General features: G+C 41.1%; 1 protein-coding gene across 1 annotated transcript; it reads left to right on the top strand.

The window, feature by feature from the left end:
- The first annotated feature begins 9,623 nt into the window (after positions 1 to 9,623).
- On the top strand, positions 9,624 to 20,973 carry nkpd1 (NTPase, KAP family P-loop domain containing 1). Its single transcript, XM_014336931.2, has 6 exons — positions 9,624 to 10,059; positions 11,992 to 12,055; positions 12,979 to 13,095; positions 14,527 to 14,855; positions 16,255 to 17,712; positions 18,669 to 20,973. The coding sequence occupies exons 2-6, from the start codon at positions 12,037 to 12,039 to the stop codon at positions 18,954 to 18,956; spliced, it is 2,211 nt and encodes a 736-aa protein (XP_014192417.2). The 5' UTR covers positions 9,624 to 10,059; positions 11,992 to 12,036; the 3' UTR covers positions 18,957 to 20,973.
- Positions 20,974 to 20,979: the final 6 nt, after the last annotated feature.

Raw genomic sequence — 20,979 nt, 5'->3', positions numbered from 1 at the left:
TTCATTTAGGGTATCCACAATTAAATTGGATAAAGGGTTTAGGAGTTTCAGCTCCTACTGTGCCACCCTCTTTTTAAAAGGACCAAAAATAATTGGACTCAAAGGCTATTTCATAGGCAGATGTAAGCAATTCTTTTGTTATGTCATTAGTAATTAAGCAGATAAAAGGCCTGGAGTTGATCTGAGGTGTGGTGCTTGGATTTGGAAGATTTTGCTGTAAACAGACAGCATGTGGTCAAAGGAGCTCTCCATACAGGTGAAACGAGCCATCCTTAAGCTGCGAAAACAGAAAACACCCATCAGAGAAATTGCTGTAATAGTAGGAGTGACAAAATCGACAGTTTGGTGCATTCTGAAAGGACTGGTGGACAGTGGTGGATGATCGCAAAATCATTTCCAGAGTGAAGAGAAACTCGTTCACAGCAGCCAACCATGTGGACAACGTTCTGCAGGAGGTAAGCGTATCAATATGCAAGTCTACCATAAAGAGAAGACTAAATGAAAGTAAATACAGAGGGTTCACTGCAAGGTGCAAGCTATTCATAAGCCTCAAGAATAGAAAGGCTAGAGTGGACTGTGCTAAATAAAATATTTTTTTAAAAAGCCAGCACAGTTCTGGAAAAACATTCTTTGGACAGATGAAAGCAAGATGATGAGAAGGCATGGAACAGCTCGTGATCCAAAGCACACAACATGGTGGAGGCAGTGTGATGGCTTGGGCGTGCATGGCTGCCAGCGGTACTGGGAGACTAATGTTTATTGACAAAAAGGTCCACAAACAAACAGCAAGAAAAGGCCTGGTAGAGCAAAGGTGGAAACCCAGCATCTGGCGATGTCACTTATTTTTCAGTTATTTAATTTGTTCAGTTTCTTCTTAAACACCTGAAATGAAGGGATTGCATTTTTTAAATGCTTTAATTTCTCACATTTTTATGCAATCTTTTTGTCCAACCCACTGAATTAAACCTGAAAGTCTGCACTTCAACTGCATCTGAGTTGTTTCATTTAAAACCACCAACCGTCCAAATAGCAATCGACCTGCTCTGCCTCCTGAGCCACAGCCTCCCCAGATGCATTTGTCTGCTCCTTTATTTCCCAAAGCGTCGTCACAACAGATGGATTCACACAGATTTTGCACCAGATGCCACCCTCACATGAATCCAAGCCTGGGACCAACACCGAGAGTACGCTGACTTGTAACCCACTGAGGCTGAGTTTCAAACAGATCTCAAACCGGCTATCTTAACCACTCCACCGTGGAGCCAATGTTTTATCACAGCGAAATGGAGGTTTAATGCACTACTGGGTTAGCATCACTTTTTTGTGCCATTTTCTGTACAGAGTAAATGAGACTCCCTCACAATTAGCACCGCAAGGAAACAACAGCAGTGGCACGATAATGAGAGAAGCCAAAAGGTTTTACTATGAAAACTATTGTTGTGATTTAAGGAACCAACAAAAACAGGCAAGCGTAATTACCTAAATGTCACCTCTGCTCCTCAGTGCTGTGGATACACCCAAAAGAGATGTTTTTTTCCAGTATTGCTTTGTTTTAACTCCTATTTGATGCACAAACGATTGTATCTGTTTAGTGTCACGTGCATGTTCCCCGCCATGCTGTGTACAGTACCCGTATTAGCATTTTTGTGTATGTGCACTAATGACTGACGTTTTTCTGATGTTTATACAGCATTTCTTCAGCTGATGTCCTGGAATGATCTGTGTGCTCAAGTAACTCGTCAGGTGCTTTGGTGCGACTTGACAGCAGGTTCCTGGCATCATGATGCAGTGCGTGCTGCATGCCTTCAGGTGTACATGTATATTTTCATGAGATATCAAACAAGATTAGTACCATTCCTTCTATGATGAAACAATTCCTTTGTGGAAAGTGTGCAGAGAGACTGCAGGCTGTGTTGACTGAAAAACAAGGGCACAGGTGGCACCATACTAAAGAGAAGGCAGCATGAGAGAAGGAGGTCGCGGGGTAGATAAGAGGATGCTATAAGAGGAAGTGAGAGAGACTCAACACTTGTATTTTGCTCTGCATCTGGCTATACCCTCCCCCCCTGCCTTCACCGAAGGTCTGATAGGGAGCAGATTTCATAACAGCCTAATAACACCCTCCAAGAGGTCTCAAGATACAGCTATTCTATCTCCGCAAGAGCTGCCATCATCCTTACCTCCACAATCCAGCCCCTGTCAACAGCCGTCAACCCATACAACCCCTGAGCCGACTGATATTGACAATAAAACAGGAGGCAGGATCAGCAGGTTGCGTGAATGTGTGCACACATGCGTGTAAGTTTGCGTGATGGTGAAAAGGTCCAAAGATTGGACACTCATTCCAGGCACCACCACTCAGAGAAGGGCTCAGTGTGCACCTGGTAGCTATACTCTCACTCGGCAGGATAAAGACAGATTTCATGGAGGCATGGAGAAGAATACAGAGAGGCAGCAGCACTGAAAGAAAAATGTATAATGATCCCCGTTGTCACAGGCGTGACTTTTGGACAGCTCTGGTTAGTCGTACTGTGCTGCAGAGGCGAGGGAGAGAATTGCGAGCCTTGTCATGCATCATAAATGTAATACCATATGGGAATGTAGCTCGCGCGCACACGGCAGAGAATAGGAAATCTGTGCTCCACATGAAGAAGAATGCATTGCCTTTTATGAGGTAGTGAAGGACATATTGTGTGGAAGGGCCTCATAAACATATGCATGTTTCTCTTATGAGTTTTTCCGGGATTTGAAGGAAGTCTGCACAGAATGACGGAGCCGGATTATGAGGCGGATAAGCACAGATACTATTTACATTGAAATGGCTCCACTGTTTGAGAAGGAAGACGATGAGCAGGAGAAGTGGGAATGGAAATAGATGGGAATGAGATGATGTGATCGGGAATCTGAATGTGAATAGAAATGAGGCTGAAGGTGCAGACAAAAATAATCAGGTATAGGACGTTTGCGCTGATAGATACAAGATCAGCATGCATGGCATTTCACTCACCCCTACCCCAGAAGGGCTCTTCAGTGGCAATCTCATTGCTGCCTCTCTTTTTTCCCCTTCTCCTCCTAATATTTGCCACAGAGGTTTCAAAGAAAAAAAGTGGATTTTGCGAGTGTGGAGGAGTTTTCATCTGTCTCTGGTGGGATTGTTAAAGCAGACAGTATCTATAGATCTTTTGGGGGTGGGGGGGTCACAGCATTCAGAAACCTCCATTTGTTCGTGCCATCATCCACTTGGTAAAAAATAAAGGACAATCAATGTGTGTGAATCAGCTTGTGGCAAGAATCTGGACCCCTGCACCTAAGGGTGAAGACCCTATCATCTTTGCTTGCTGCACAGCTCTGCAGAGGGAACGGCGAAGCTTAAGACATCATGCCCAGATTTGGCAGCGCTTACTTTCAGTATATCTGCCTATTTCTCTGTCCTCTCCCTGAGACTTAGCAGCATCTGCAGTGAGACTGATCAATAGATCACACCAACAAGAGGTCTTGAGGCCAATTAGGCTGGGCAAGATGGGCTGGGGCCAAGCTGGTGTCAGGCTGTGTGTCAATACTGAAGCTTGTCTGCCCTTAGGAAGAATGGATAAGGAATAAAGGCAGACACATATTACTCTGCACGTGTGTGTGTGTGTGTGTGTGTGTGTGTGTGTGTGTGTGTGTGTGTGTGTGTTTATGAGAGACAGAGTGTGTGTCCTGTGCACTGCAGTTCCTGATTTACATTAAATGATCATCACCCGAGCAGAGAGAAGTTCTAGCACATTTTAAGCCCTCGACCGCACCCTGTTCTCAGTAAATGCCTTCTTTACTGTCAGGTCTGCTCCTACATACCAAATAGAGCAGAGAGATGAAGGGCCACTGATCAAACATTATTGTCCCGCTTTCTTGCACAATACTTTAGCACCCTCTGTCGGCATGTTCGGTCACAACAGGGTTTAAGGAAAATGAAAAAATTGAAAGAAAAATCTCCCATCACCCGACCTGTTTATGCATCCCAGCTTATGCAAATGATCTTCAGTGTGCAAATTTTCAACAAGCTCCTGTCAGAAAACAACTGTCATCCCCTGAACCCAAACCATTACAATATTAGTTTAATTTACCCTCGACTTTAGCAGAAAATTACTCCAAGTCTTCGCAGTCCTGAGCTATAATTTATCTGTGTCTGATGCCTATCTTTGATTAATCATGAAGGTGAATTCATTAACCTTAATTGCAAAGTTTATGTGGTGAAAGGCCATGGGTGTGGCGGGGGAGGTAATATCCAGTTCATTCAGTATTGATTTGCAAAAGACTTCTAGCCGAGCAATAACTGAGAACTGTCTCTCTGTCACACACACACAGATATATACATATACATACAGGGACACACAGCCTAACGATCTATGACAATCAAGTTAATTAAAGTCGTTGAACAATCAGGTACTTGGAGTAAAGACAGAATTAGTCACCCTTGAGCCAAGCACTTTAAATCTTAATCAGACATATGCTAATTAAACCTCATTTCAGCAAATAGCCTCAAACTTGGATAGATGCATGTGTGTGATGCTGTTATATGGCCCTACTGTTTGTTTGTTTTTTTAAAAGTGGACATATTCACCATGACATCATAAATTTTTTTATGGACCTGACTTTTGTAAGTTTTATACTGGGTGGTACGGTGGTGTATCGATTGTCACAGCAACAAGTTCCTGCTTCAGATCCTCCGCAGTCCAAACGCATGCATGTTAGGTCAGTTGGTTCATCTACGTTGGCCGTAGGTGTGAATGGTTGTCTATCTCTCTGTGTTAGCAGTACAACTGGTGACCTTTCAAAAGCGTGCCCCGCCTCTCGCTCTATGACAGCCGTGATAGGCTGCGGCACTACTGCAGCCCTGAAGGGGAGATGGATGGAAGCTCAGGAAATCATGGTTAGCAGTGTCAACGCACAGCAAGAAGCTTCTGGCTTCCGTCCTGGTAAGAGTAGCAACTTTCAGGCTAAAAAGTGAAGCCGACAGAGGGAAGTACCAAAAACCGCATTTGGCTCCAAAAGGGATTCTGTCTCCATGGAAACCCAAAATAGCTTTGCATCATTAAAAAGCATGTTTGTGGGTGCTGGTTTAGCCCACAGGTTGGGCAGTTGAGGTCCAATTGAGACCCGATGTCCTTTGCTGTGTGTCTTCTCCCTCTTTCTTTCTCTTTCTCCACTTCCTGTCTTTTAAATAAAGGCATTTACAGCATTGTTTTGGTCTCTAGAGACACTTGGACTGACAGGTGTCCTAACACAGGCAGATCAGTTTCTACTAATTTATGATTCTGTATATAAGTCATTAAAGTATGAAAGTATATGCTAAAAAATGTGGTACACACTGAATGAGTAAGATTATGATCCAGTAATATATTTTTTCAGAAAAAGACCATTTGGCTTAAGGAGTACTTTGCTGTAGTTACCTTTAGTGAAGTTGGGCTACTTAACCAGGATTATGACTTTTACTTCAGGAAAGGGTCTAAATATTTATGTCACCACTTTACTTTACTGTATTTCTTTCGGATTCAAAATTTTAATTTCCTCCGTGCACACCGCCCTGCTCCACTTAAAAACTCTTGGAGACAGCCTTCCTCTTACAGTTCAAAGAACTGCATGTTAGATTAATTCGTGATTCTGAATTGCCCATACAGTGGGGCAAAAAAGTATTTAGGCAGCCACCGATTGTGCAAGTTCCCCCACTTAAAATGATGACAGAGGTCAGTAATTTGCACCAGAGGTACACTTCAACTGTGAGAGACAGAATGTGAAAAAAAAAATCCATGAATCCACATGGTAGGATTTGTAAAGAATTTATTCGTAAATCAGGGTGGAAAATAAGTATTTGGTCAATAACAAAAATACAACTCAATACTTTGTAACATAACCTTTGTTGGCAATAACAGAGGTCAAACGTTTACTATAGGTCTTTACCAGGTTTGCACACACAGTAGCTGGTATTTTGGCCCATTCCTCCATGCAGATCTTCTCGAGAGCAGTGATGTTTTGGGGCTGTCGCCGAGCAACACGGACTTTCAACTCCCGCCACAGATTTTCTATGGGGTTGAGGTCTGGAGACTGGCTAGGCCACTCCAGGACTTTCAAATGCTTCTTACGGAGCCACTCCTTTGTTGCCCGGGCGGTGTGTTTTGGATCATTGTCATGTTGGAAGACCCAGCCTCGTTTCATCTTCAAAGTTCTCACTGATGGAAGGAGGTTTTGGCTCAAAATCTCACGATACATGGCCCCATTCATTCTGTCCTTAACACGGATCAGTCGTCCTGTCCCCTTGGCAGAAAAACAGCCCCATAGCATGATGTTTCCACCCCCATGCTTCACAGTAGGTATGGTGTTCTTGGGATGCAACTCAGTATTCTTCTTCCTCCAAACACGACGAGTTGAGTTTATACCAAAAAGTTCTACTTTGGTTTCATCTGACCACATGACATTCTCCCAATCCTCTGCTGTATCATCCATGTGCTCTCTGGCAAACTTCAGACGGGCCTGGACATGCACTGGCTTCAGCAGCGGAACACGTCTGGCACTGCGGGATTTGATTCCCTGCCGTTGTAGTGTGTTACTGATGGTGACCTTTGTTACTTTGGTCCCAGCTCTCTGCAGGTCATTCACCAGGTCCCCCCGTGTGGTTCTGGGATCTTTGCTCACCGTTCTCATGATCATTTTGACCCCACGGGATGAGATCTTGCGTGGAGCCCCAGATCGAGGGAGATTATCAGTGGTCTTGTATGTCTTCCATTTTCTGATGATTGCTCCCACAGTTGATTTTTTCACATGACGTTCTGTATCGAGGCTTCGAAGCTTGTGTCGAGTAATGGAGGGGGCGTTTCCGCGATGCGCGTATCGAAGCTTGCTTCATTTATGGGAGGAGCTGAAAATGATGACGTCCGAAGCCTCGCTGCCCGGCTGTACCACGTGACTGGTTCATGAAGTGGTTCGAACTTTGCCGCGAGATATGACAGCGATATAAACCCCTCAGACTTCATTCAAAATGTGGGTGTTTGATGGAGAGTTGCGGTTAGTGAGAGTTTGGAGACAGTTTGGAGGTTTATGAGAGTGAGGAGAGAAAGTCAGGAGAGAATGGAGCCAGCTAAGAAGAGGAGGATGTCCTCCCCTGTGTGGGAACATTTTGATCTTATTCCTCCCAACAAGGTATGTAAATTTCTACAGAAGATGTATTTTCATAATACTGATGGTGCAATACAATTTATGTTAAGCTGTCTTGACTTTTGTACAAGGTGAAGTGTTTGCTATGTGCCAGGGAGCTGGGATATAACAACAACACCTCATCCATGCTTAGGCACTACAGAGCTTTGCATGAGAATAAGGGGAACACCGATTGTGGAGCAAGACCAGGTGAGCCATCAAATGCAATGATAATATAGCATGCAGTAATGTTACTAAATGATATAACAATATTATACAACTGTTATAAGTTACGTGTGTGATATTTATATTTGTGCTTTATCTTTATTGTCTTTCCTCAGGAGAACAATCTCAAATAGATGAAGACCTGGTCAGCATGGTGATTGAGGACTCCCAGCCATTTAGCATTGTGGAGGACAAAGGATTCAAAAGATTTGTTAAATCATTAAATCCTAGCTATGTTCTCCCCACTAAAAAGGTCATAAAAGCAGTGAAAATTTAGTTTTTACAGAATAAAATGTGAACAGGCAGGACTGAGGCTCAAAGCCTCAGTGTGTAGCTGTCCATACCTCAACGTTACAAAAGCACAACTACTGTCCACACCCCAACCACACCTCACCTCACAGTAAATGATCATTTCCATTTCAAGCATTTCCAAATAATCATTTCCCATACTGCCACTATAAATATACACAGTATACTGCCATCACTACAATATACATGTTTTACACACTCCTTTTGTTGTTGACATTTACAGGCTGTGTGCAAAATGCCACACTCTTCAAATTCATGCCAGCTATTATTTTTACGTCCAGTAGGTGTCCTGCTAGAGCAAATGAAGCTTCATGAAGCTTCGCGTTGGGGTGAACCAATTGGATGAAAAGCTTCAGTGCTTCATGGGGCTTCATCTGCCCATCACTAATTTACACCAAGCTGCTTGCCTATTGTAGATTCACTCTTCCCAGTCTGGTGCAGGTCTACAATACTTTTCCTGGTGTCCTTCGAAAGCTCTTTGGTCTTGGCCATGGCGGAGTTTGGAGTCTGACTGTTTGAGGCTGTGGACAGGTGTCTTTTATACAGATGATGAGTTCAAACAGGTGCCATTCATACAGGTAACGAGTGGGGGACAGAAAAGCTTCTTACAGAAGACGTTACAGGTCTGTGAGAGCCAGAGATTTTCCTTGTTTGAGGTGACCAAATACTTATTTTCCACCCTGATTTACGAATAAATTCTTTACAAATCCTACCATGTGGATTCATGGATTTTTTTTTCACATTCTGTCTCTCACAGTTGAAGTGTACCTCTGGTGCAAATTACTGACCTCTGTCATCATTTTAAGTGGGGGAACTTGCACAATCGGTGGCTGACTAAATACTTTTTTGCCCCACTGTAGGTGTAGGCTGCGAGAGTGTGTAGCTGTCTTTCTATCTGTGATCTTGACCTTTCTGGGGGTATATACCCCAACTCTCACCCTACGATGGCTGGGAGAGGAGTTCACAGTTTTGGAATGAGAGTGTGTTGGAGCCCGCTGAGATCCTAATGGGTATCGCTCTTTAAAGAGCTTCTGCAAAGATGACTTTTTCCAACCCTGGCAGCAGCCTGTGGAGATGAAAAATAAAGCCCAAAGCTTAAGTGCAAAAAAAACTGCAATTCTTCTAATAACCACTTGGGATTGGCTCCCAATGTGAGTCAGTTCACATACACTCTTTATAGCAGAAATAAACATGTTTATTGCTGATACAAAAAGAGGTTTTGATCTCGCCTTCAAAACAACTCCACAGGTGGTAATTTGTGTGTGTGTGTGTGTGTTTTCCTTTTTATATTTTATTTATTTATCTATTTCAAAACTCATTATATATATATATATATATATAAAGTCTGTCCATTGCCCAAGTGCCCATTAATCTTCATATAATGAGCAACAGAAGGTAAAATTGACTTTTCTGATATCCTTCTCCGCTCCAATGAATAACAGGCCTATAGACTTGCAAACTTCTATAGCCATTTGTATGTTACTGAAGATAAAGAGAGACTTAAAGATAAATCTTTTCATTCCAATCTTCTGTCTTTTTATATGCTTTAAATGCAATATCAGAAATGAATTCTGAAAGCAGCCACCTTGACATGACTTTCTGCCCAGTTCTTTTGCTGTAGTTTGTTGAAGGACTTGTAGCACAAGGTATACTGCGACACCAGATGGTATGAAGAGGCCAATGCAAAAAATTAAAATAAAATAAAGAAATATGCCAAGGGAAATTAAGCTTCTAGCTTGTTTTTCAAAGCTTGACTAACCAGTTATGTCACAACAAATCCTACTCCAGGCAAAAAGCTTTGGTGTTGCTGTTTTGGCATCGCAACTGCTTTGCATGTCAGTTCAGGCTGGGCAGAGCAATCCAGTCATTCTCAACCTGAGGGACTCTATACCAGGAATTCAGCTCATGAATCATGCACACCCAAGGCTCCAGCATAAAATCACTCATTTTTTCCATTTTTTTCCACGAGACGAAAAAGTTGGACAGTTAATGCCAGGAGCAATTGCAAAAATAGGGATATTTTCTACCTTGTAATGCTTTCAGGAACTACCCACTTCACTCACATTCTGTGAATAGATAGGAGATTGGGAGCATGAGTTAGGTGCAAAGTAAAGAAGAATGGAAGAAATGCACACCTTAATTTCTCAGAAATAATTTCATCTTGCTTGTGACCTCATTTCCTGGAAACTGCCTAGCCTACAGAGACGGCCTCTCATTACCAGGTTCTTTTTTTCTAATCTTATTAGGGTTGTAAAGTTTTACAGCACAGAGGTCTTAGTGACATACAGTTCACCACAACTAAGCTGTTGCTGGCAGTCTTATTCTGTTTTACTCCAGACCACTTAAAACAAAGAACAGGTAAGCTTGTTTGTTTAGTACCACACTTGTAGCCAAGAATAATATACCATTCATTCTTTTATGGAAGCTTCAGACATAATTTTAGAAGTTTTAGGGCTGCAGTTTACATACTCTGATCGTACAATGAAAGTTAAACATTACTTCAACGCAAAACAAAGTCAGTACTGCCATTCTGTTTTCCACAGTCGATCTGATTCTGTTAGACGTGTGCAGACAAGAGCACAAGCTGAAAATATGTTGTTGGCAGGGAAAGCAACAACATAATAGCAATGCTAAATAATGACTCAGGTAAGCTGCTGACATTCCTGTGGACTAAAAGACAATGGCCTGAGGTCTCGTGTAAGTGCGTTACATTAGTGTCATTATCCTTTAAATGCCTTTCGACCAACACTTAGAAAAGAAGAAAAGATTCACTGAATTGCTGTATTGCAGCTCAGATCCTTTCATTGAATTAAATTGAATTGTGTGACTGATATTTGCATTGAGAGCAGTTGAACCAAACTGGCCAGGAAGTGCAGGTGCATCTTATAAGATTATATGTAGTAAATATAAGATTATGTGGTATCAAAGGGAACTGTGAGTTTATTTTTATTAGTTTATATTTATGGTTGGGCGGGGTCAATTTTCAGAAACTTTTAGTGAATAGTGTTGCAGATGTTCTTCAACAAGAACCCTCGAGGAAAGACGTGGAGGACGGAGACCGTTTCAACTTCAAGTCCTTCTCATAAATTATCAAAGAGAAAAGCAACGCAAGGATTTTCTATCAGTGTCTTAATAATGATTTATAACTAATCTGTGCAGTCATAGCAAATAAATACTTTTGAAGATCTGAAGAGGATCTGAAGTGAAGCAATGACGATGTGATTCAAGCGCACACTTCCTGCTTTAATTCCAGAAAATTAACTTTTTTTTACCCCTCAGCTGTAAAAAACTGATGGGGTATTGATGTCGTCCTGCCATGGAACTGGACGGGCGGGCAGGTGGAGGGCGGCATGGATACCCAAGTTTGTGAATATGATAACTTGAGAAGGAGGCAACGTAGGATTTTGAAATTGATACCATAGGTGCATCTATAGTATAAATCAGACGTCAAGTGTTCTGAAAATCTTGCAAACAAAATCGAGGATGATGTCACCTTGGATTTTTAAATTGATATCGTACATCCATGTAATAGGACGCTGAGGGGGAATCCCGACAGCCATCAGAATTTTTTTTTAAACTGCAGCCATTTTAATGAGCTCAGTAGGCAACGCCATTTTACTGCATTTGGAGATGACTCAAACACATGGTGTAATTCAAGTGGTCTGAGAGGGAACTAGACTAGTGCACTTTTTCTTGGCTCTGTTTCCAGCCTTTGTAAAGTAAACACTGGCTAATTTTTAACCTGAAAGAAGGACGTGCCCATGGCGCCGGTTTGGCTCAGTGGGTGAGCAGGCGACCATATGCTGTATGGCCGCAAAGCAGTAGGCCAGGGTTTGACTCCAACCTGCAGACCTTTGCTGTACGTCTTTCACTCTCTCTCCGCTTCTATCTACACTGTCTCTATCCAATAAGGGCTTAAAGTCCCAAAAATAACATCTTAAAAAAAGAAGGAGGACACGCCCGTGCTCATAGTGAAGGATGGGCAGGGGTCTATTTTGGGGCATTTCGTTGTCATGCAGTTTTTGATTGGTTAATTGTTTTTCTGTTTGTTTTGTTTCTAATTTTTTTTCTCCCAAATTTCTTGAAGCTGAATTTTCACACTTTACATCGCATTTTGTTCACTTGTATTGAGGCGCAATGACAAAACATGAGCTGTTTTCCAATATATTTAAGGACCTGACCATACATCTCTCCAAAAAGATGCCACAGTGGATAAGGGCCACATTGTTCATGGGGCAGCAGAAAGAAACCCCGCTGCACTGAGATCTCTGCTGTTTCTTTTCTTCACAGGCTGAACGAATAGTCTGTGAAAGCTGGTCTCACCAAACAATCATCATGAAGAACACAACAGAAGGTGATTTATTCTTTAATAATAACATATTTGAAGCTCCACCCCCTCAGCAGGGGTTCATTTTCAGTTTCACTTTACAAATGAGACATCCTCTTCGTGCATTTTTATTAATGCAGTGATTTACCACGGGCTAAGTGCCTCCATCCTCAGTTCTTTCCCTCTGCCCAGCTCATATAAAGGCCCTCTGGGCTTTTTTTTTTTTTTATGGGATATTTAATTTATTTTTTCCATTTATTTTTGTTGTTGTCGATGGTGTTGTTTTGTATTTGTGTTTGGTTTAATGTGCATACATGGCATTGAATTTGTTTGATATGAACAACTGTTTCAGTGTTTCTGCACTTTGCCTTATAGGTAATTCTCTCCATTGTAATTGCAAATAGTTTATTATTAATTTAATTACATTGCATTGGGAGCTCACAGTTTTACTGGCTAATAATGTCATCATTATTGTTTTCACCTAGACCACAGACTCCTAAGTAGTCCCTTTTCCTATCCGTAGCTTATCTTGGCATCTTTTCTTGACCAACAATCCATTCTTGTGTTTTACTAAGTTAGTAATTAAATATATTTTCTATTAGAGAAAGGTACAGTTACTTTATGTGCATGCCTTCATCCAGTCAAATTAACTTGAAATGGTTGGTTTGTTCCTAGATTTGTCATATTAAAAATTACAGTGGTTGATAGCAGCCTGTCCACTGCTGCTCAATTTTTCCTTCCCATTTTCTGAAATTCACTTCCGACTGGAGAACTTGTTTCCCCGGTTTCAGTTTGACTTCGCACTGATGTTCTGCAGTATGTCAAACAGTTTAGCAGCTTTGGATTACTTGGTAGGAATTGTGGGGACTCTCTGAATAAGACTTTACGTTTAAAATGCATGAGGATGTAAAATAAGAAAACCATGATGCTATTTCTTTTTAATTTTTTAGATGACATATATGCATACGCACTGTCCAAGACACTTACAAAAGTCTCATCACCTTTAACTGTGGGACTCTACGCTTCATGTGAGAATCGAATCAACATGATCCTCAAACAAATGCAAGGTAGGTTTGTCTGGCCCAGCCTATCAGGCTCTAACGACAGGATGCTTATTTTGAAGACAAACATGACTAAATTCCGTGTTTTGCATGTAAATACAGTTTTGAATCTGTTTCTTTATCGCAGTGCCAACAGATGGCTGTGAACATGATTGCAGTGTGTAGAACTATAGCATGGTGACTATAAAAACTGCAGCTTTCGCAATAACGCTGTGGTGTATAACAATATAACATTTGCTAAACGTGATGTTTTGTTTTTGTAATGAGTCAAAAAATAGAGCTCTTGCTTCCTCATATATGAACTGACTATAGGCAATCTTTTTCTCACTTTACAGACTGACTGAGCTTTTTTACCACACTTAAGCTGTTGTTGTAAAAGAGATGACATGACATCAAACATTCCACAAATGAGGACATAATCCTGTTGAGTATAGTTTGTATATGCAGGCATTTCAACATGTAAACAAATAACACGAGCAGACTTAATGAAGCAGGTTTATTAGAGTAGCATTTTTTAAAACTTAGGTGTTTTAAGGATTTGATACTAACATAAAATACTCGTAGAATAATGAAGCTTCAAAATGTTGCAGACAGATGATATACAGTGTTATTCATTAACTCTGTAGATGATGGATTATTGTGTATATTATATTTTCTTGTAATAACCAGTAGACCAGTAGACATGTGTTTTGTGGAGTAGGCATTCGACACTGTCCCTCGGAGTGTCCTGTGAGAGGTGCTTCCGGAGTATGGGGTGTCTGGCCCATTGCTACAGGCCATTTGATCTATATACAACCATTGCAAGAGCTTGGTCCGCATAGCCAGCAATAAGTCGGACTCGTTCCCAGCGGGTGGTGGATTCTGCCAGGGCTGCCCTTTGTCACAGATTCTGTTCGTAATTTTTATGGACAGAATTTTTAGGCATAGCCAAGTGGTGGGAGGCTTTCACTTGGGTGGTCTCAGAATTTCCTCTCTGCTTTTTGCAGATGATGTGGTTCTGTTGGCTTCATCAGGTGATGGCCTCCAGATCGCTCTGGAATGGTTTGCAGCCAAGTGTGAACCTAATAGGACTTGTCCTTGTCAAATTAAAACAATGCTGAACCTTGAGCACCACTTATTAAAAGATTTAAGTGACTGTATATATACAGAGCCTGTATTCATACTTGTGTGGATCAGAGAAAATCTTAAATAAATTCAAACTTGTGCACCCAGTTTTTGTTTTTAAAATCATTAAAGATGAATGCTGTGCTTGTTCCACCCTGGAAAAATAACAGTTCAGAGAAACTATCAAAAGCCTTAAATTACCATGACATTCAACTCTGTGACCACAACTCTGTGCCAAATAACCATATTTCTGCCTTTATTAATATTATTCTTAAATGTAACTCAACCATCAGATACCTGTGTCAGTATTCTATTTGTTTTGTGTATTTTCAGTATACATGAATTCAGAGGCTTCAAGGATTGAGCAGGAATATGCAAAAGGATCCAGGCCTCGTTCGGTTAAGCCTTCATTTACCGGCTTTTTTGCACTTATTGGACGACTGCTCTTCTACAGGCCAATCTGGACAAAGGAGAACCAGCAGGAACGAAACGTCAGATTCATTTATGTGCATTTCAGTGCTTGGCATTTTGCCGGTAGTGACCTGCTTTGGGCCGGTATAGCTATACGGCTGATTGAGGCCATGCAAATGAACTTTGGAAAATTACAACTTTTACTCTACCGTGTAGCTCAACATGATGAAGAAGAGGAAGTCAAGAACAAGGTTTGTCTCAATAGAGCTACATTTTTGCCTAATTGTTGAGAGCGGCAGATTATTTGCAAAATGCTAACATCAACCTGCTAACATGGTCCTACTGACAATTTGATCCGATACAGATACCAATATTTGGTGATTTAAAAATTTGATATTCCTATATATTGGCCAATATTTTTTTTCATTCAGAAACACAAAATATAGATTTCGCTAATATAATAACATAATGTGTAGCTATTTTTTTACATACACTCCACCCGACTCTGCTCATACTATCTGCTTAGTACAATGCTTCCCAACCACTGTATGTGCCACAACAAATGATCAGGTGTGCCTTTATCTGGTTCCACCTGATTAGTACTCTAAGTGTACTCCGTGAGTAACGGGCAGAGCAATTACATTCTCTTCTACTAGAGGGCAGTACAACTTCCTGCTCTAATTAAATGGGTTGTCAACTGCCAGTAAAACAGAAGAAGACGAAGATGAAATTACATAATAGTCATGCTGTGAGTGAGACAATGCAGTGTGCAATAGCAATAGATAAGTATTTGAAAAGAGAAAATAGACAATTTGACCTGGGTCCAGGAGAAAATTCTGACCCAAATTAAGGCCCTAGCATGAGTGGTGGTCAGTAGAAAGCAAAAATGGTATACGGCAGGAAAACCAAGCCAATTCGTGCCGTGTGATTTTTCTAATGTGAAATATGTGGCGTGGCTCCAAAAGGTTGGGAAACACTGGCTTAGTGTATCTGTGGCATTCCAAAATGTGTTGTCAAGTTCCAGAGTGCCCTCTACTGGGCAAACTATGCAATGTCAACACTCACAACATTAGTGGAGGGTGCTTTGCGCATCCTTTTTACTTTTTTTAATTTTGCTTTTTCAACCATTATAAATCTCGATAATGACAAACGTGCCAATAAAATCCGCTTGACAATAATTCTAGAGGTTTATAACAACAATCTTTTTTATTCTGATGTTATAAAGATCATGTTCAACATAGTCATATCTTAGTTAAGTCTGTTAACTGTAAACCATTTCTATGCTGTATGTTTTTAACACTGGTAGAAAGAATTCCCAAGAAAAAATGTTAACCAGAAGGTGTGTTGGTTTTTGAGACCAGGTAACTAGTTCTGTAAACTGTCGATTCTCATGAAAGTAATCACAAAAATTTTTTGACCTGATCCATAGAGGCATTTAAATATCTTTACCAAATTCCATCAATCTAGCCAGTAGTTCTGGAGATATTACCCAGAACCAAAATGAGAAATAAGACCTCATGGTACAGAAAATGTAAGAACATGAACCTCATTTGGCAACTCTGAATCCATGTTTAAAAGCATGATAATAATGTATGTATATATGTATGTTTTTCTCTATTTTGCTTTGTTTTTGTTTTAAAAAAAACTCAGATTGTGGAGGATGGTCCTAACCACTGGAGTTCCAAGAAGATTTGCTGTTGCCCACTGTGGCTTTTTCTCCTTTCCCTTCTGGTGGTACCACTTATCATCCTGATTATCCTGTTAACGGTTGGCTTTCCCAAATTTGGACTGAAACCAGATGAGGAGGTGGATGACAGCAATGGCCAGGTGGGTGTGCTGGAAGGCCTGGCCATTGCCACATTAGGGGTCCCTGCAGTGAGCATACTGAAGTTTATCATTCTGATGGGGAAGAACTTCATCTTCAGCCAGACACTGAACATTAAGAGAGGGATGGACAATGAGCGGCTCAGTGGTCAGTTGGGCTTCATGAACGAAGTCAGGATGGAAATGTGGTGTTTGTCCCGCTTCATCCAGTTTATGGAAGTGTTCGAGAGGAGAAGGATCCGAATCGTGCTGAATATCACTAATCTGGACCGCTGCTCTCCTAAGAAAATTGTTGCAGTCCTGGATGCTATGAACATTTTGCTTTCAGATGAAGAGAGCCCATTTATTTCCATTCTTGCTGTAAATCCGGAAGTCCTTGTAGAGAAAGTGAACTTTGCAGATGGATGCTTGAGCAAAGAGGACAAAGCATATGCATTGCTGAACAGCATAGTGACTCTGCCCTTCACAGTCCCACCACTGTCCAATGATTCAAAGCGCAGTTTACTTTACAGACTTAGTAGCAAGTCAAAAATTCAAGAGTATTCTCCCACGGTTGAAGTCAAACACAGAGGAATTCCTTATTCCTACGATTCCTCCAATTCGTCTCTAGAGAAGGTTACATCTGAAGCAAAGGAGATGTACCCTCTGATCAATACAAAAGCAGCAATGCTGGATATAAAAGATGAACTAGATAACTTAATCAGAAGCATCCTAAGCAGCAATGACAGGAATCTAAGCAAGTACATGCTAGATGATGTCATGTCAATGAGAAGAGTGATCAACTCTATTCGAGTAACTGTGATAATCATGAAAGCCTTAAACCTAGAGCTTCCTCAACCAGAATACATTGCAGCATGGGTGATCCTAGCCAATCACTGGCCCTGCCGACTCAGCTGGATCCTCCAGTGTGTGGAAGATGCTCAACAAAGGGCAGATATTGATGGTGAGGCTGGGCCCAGCGATTATGATTCAAAGACCTTATGGCAAGTCTTCAGTGTGTCCCAAGCAGAGCTGTATGTAATGAGTGGACAGATTGAGGACTTCCTGGAGCAGGATGGAGATGCTGAGCTGTTCGAAAATCTTCTCAAAGTAGATTTCCAGTTCAAGGTAAAAGACTTGAAGACATTTGAAGCAGCAACAGTGAACCTAGATCATTCAATTAAGAATGAGCTGGCTCACATCAGAGGGACATCCAGGCTGAAAGATTCTGGTTGGATGAGGAACCTAGCTCCACTGCCAATCACAAAGATCATTAATATGAACACCGAGGATGTATGTAAAGAGGTAAGAAATTCCTTAAAAGCTATGTTCTGTAAGATTTCAGTCTTGGCTGACCTCTCGTGACATCTTGAGCAGCTGATTTTCAGTAATACATAAGAAAACACACCTGTTCAGACAACTGGTTCAATGCTTTATCATCTCAGGGCATCACATGAAGTCATTCTATTAGATTATCTGCATCCTAGCATCCATCTGTGATGGGTTTAGAGTGACAGACCCATCTTTCCATGCCAAAGGACATCTTGTGCAAATCCATGAGATGCCAGCAACTTCCCCAAAATGGCAGTATTAGATGGTCTGGGACTGGGACGGTGTTCTGGTTCCTATATAGTCCAGTCAAACTTGTGGTTTGATAATAATGAAGAATCAGTCAATAAATACCCCTTTTCTTTTCTTTTTTAATCAAGTCATATATAACCTCAGTTTTTCACATGGTGCGACACTGGGCTAGGGTAAAAGGAGTTTTACCTGAAAGATTAGAGTTGTGTTGCCTGCCTGCAGCTCTTCCCCTAATAGCTCACTTTATTGTACCATTACTCAGATGCTGTATAAAAAAAAAAGCACAGTAAATAAACATTTTGCAGAAGCATTTCTAATGAAGGCTTGCTTTTACCACTTTGTGATAAATACACTGAAAATCCTGACTGCAGCACGCAGTATTTTCATTAGAAAGAACTTTATAAGGCACAGATATGATGTAGAGAGAATGAACAGCAATGACACTGGTATGATAAAATTACCAACTGTAATGAGTATTTAATTGCATGCACCATTTACTATCCTTCCTGCTTAGGTTGACTGTAAACATTTAACATTGCTATATAGAGGGAAATGCTAAAACGTAGGCTAATTACGCTGAAGGGCTTTTGCTGAAAACAAGCAGTGTGGTGTTATAAATCAATTAAATTATTTCAGGAAGGATAATATTGCTCAGTTTCACATTTTCTTTTTTTTCCTAGCTGGAGAGGATGCGATACCCCAGTAAGTACATCGACATTGTGAAAAGCAATGACCTCAATGGGTCAGCGCTGGTCTTCGGCGATGTGGAAGACCTGAAAGACCTCCTACAAATGACTTTTGGTGAATGGGCAACATTCAGACTGCACTTCTTGGGGTTTCCATCACATCTGCGAACACAGTACAAAAACATGGCAACAATACCTTCTCACTCTAAAAACCAGTTATCGAAATTCCACCCTCAGGTTTCTCATCATTATCTGTCTAATCCCAATCTGGTTAATATGTAACATGGAGTCAATCTGTCTCCAGGAATTTTTTTGTGCACATATAATTCTAACATGTTTATACTGCTGAATTAATTAAAAAGCCAGAAAGGGCTATGTGAAGCTAGCTAGCAGGTAATTAGCAGGTTATAGCATAAAGGCTAAACACTTGTTTGTCACAGAACTAATAAAACCCGCAAATGACTTTTTCATATTCCCAATTTTGCCTAGATCAAACAAGCAGTATGCCTCGTGTTTATTAGTTACTTTGAGAGCCTTACATTTTTTTTTAGCAGAGCTAGCTGTTTTCCCTTAGTTGCTCCTGGTCTGTTTCCTGTGCCAGCTTAATCACGTTTCTGGCTCCAGCGCCTTATTCTTTGCACCCAGACATGGGTTTGCTATAGATTCTGGCCAGAAAGAAGATAAGTGTTTCCCCAAATGACAAACAAGCCCTTTATGTCCCCATTATCTTATCTGATTGCTTCTGATTTTATTGATGAACTCTGCTTTGTTTAGAGGTTAGATTATTTACTACAGTTTGTCAGGAAATCATCTGTAAACCAGTTAACTGTCCTCCACAGACCTCTTCTTGAGCAGGCTATTTGTGGCTTTTCCATTACAGTAAGCTGAACAGTACCACTGTGTTTAACATCTCAATCTGAGTTAATGGCCGTGTCACTCAACGCTGTGACTTCTAAACTCCTCTTCAGTTCTCTGCGAGATCTCATTTGCTCTCTCCTCAAACATTTTCGACCTGTTCTCCACAGTGCTCTCATGGGATTTTAACTCTTCACGCCCTGTACTTTCACCTGCTGCTCGGTGCCGGGCTGAGCCATTAATCTTTAATCACAATGAATTGCCTTCCGTTCGGTTGTGCTTTATTTGTAATGAGTAGTCTATCTGAGCTGGATAGTTTGAGTATATCACTTTATCCTAAACTTTTTGTTAAATACATACAGTTCATTAGGTTTAGGACGAAGTAGCTTATGGAAACCAACCACTGACAGGTAGCTCAGACACAATAGATTAAAAACAGCAACAAGGAAAAGTCAGTGTTTTGGGTCATTGGGCTCTTTCTTTTCTTTTTTTGCTTTTGATGACCAATAGCAAGTAGCTGCTGCAACCAGAGGCTCAGTGTTGCAACATGCTCAACCTGTGGAGGACTGCATTTGTCCACAAGGCGATTGCACAAGTCACCTGATGGGAAGCAACCTGTCTCCAATCAATGACTGACTCAGATTGAATGCAATCACTCTCAAACAGACTGGTTGAGGTTTACAAATAATTGTTATATAAATGCAGAGAGATTGCCAACACATTCATCATCAGCTGATGAGCACAAGTCATCTGCATTGGATCTTTTTGCAATAAGGGATTTAACTCAGCTGCTTGCCAACTGGTTGTATTCTAGTTATGGCCCTGTATAAAAAATAGGTTGTCATTTTGCAGTTAAATTGCTGTCTATGAGCAACTACGTCACTGTTTGTGGATGAAATTATATTTCTATTTACAAGGATCTGGTTGGACTCTGAATAGAAGAAGTGAATGTGCCTTTCTGTGTATGCAGACGGCAATAGAACTGCAATTTTCTCCCATTTATCACAGATTGTATGCATGTATTTGCCAACTTGACAGCAATCAGTCACAAACTGATGCAGACTGAGAGTAAACTGACTTGATGCACCAAAGTCACTCTGAGGACAGCGACTGACTGCAAGTGGTCAAAGCAATGATTTCAAAGACAAGATCGGAAAGTCATTGCACACCATCACAATAATCCCAGTCGTGCTAAAGTGTGACTGTAGCATTACAACAATCATACAACAGTCAGGTGTGAATATATCATCCTAGCTTGTTTACACCTTATAAAATTTTAAGTAAGTAAGCTCCTTCTCAAGTAAAAACCTTGACGAGGAGCTCCATCTGCCCCCACCCGGGAAGAGCCTCAGAAAGGAGAGACATCTGAGGCAAGAAGAGGCAAGAAGAGGGGTCCCTATTTGCCTCCAACTCTCTCAACAACACCAACGACCAGGACCAGGGACCACGA

This window comes from Haplochromis burtoni, unplaced genomic scaffold, assembly GCF_018398535.1.
Source record: "Haplochromis burtoni strain Fernald_Lab_line unplaced genomic scaffold, NCSU_Asbu1 Contig_161, whole genome shotgun sequence".
In the NCBI taxonomy this organism is placed as follows: domain Eukaryota; kingdom Metazoa; phylum Chordata; class Actinopteri; order Cichliformes; family Cichlidae; genus Haplochromis; species Haplochromis burtoni.
This window is presented reverse-complemented; position numbering and strand designations above follow the sequence as displayed.

Bases quoted from the DNA above. Each gene is read 5' to 3' on its own strand.
- nkpd1 (XM_014336931.2), top strand. The intron at 14,856-16,254 runs GTTTGTCTCAAT...AAAAAAACTCAG, and splicing joins AAGAGGAAGTCAAGAACAAG to ATTGTGGAGGATGGTCCTAA. The intron at 17,713-18,668 runs GTAAGAAATTCC...TTTTTTTCCTAG, and splicing joins CCGAGGATGTATGTAAAGAG to CTGGAGAGGATGCGATACCC.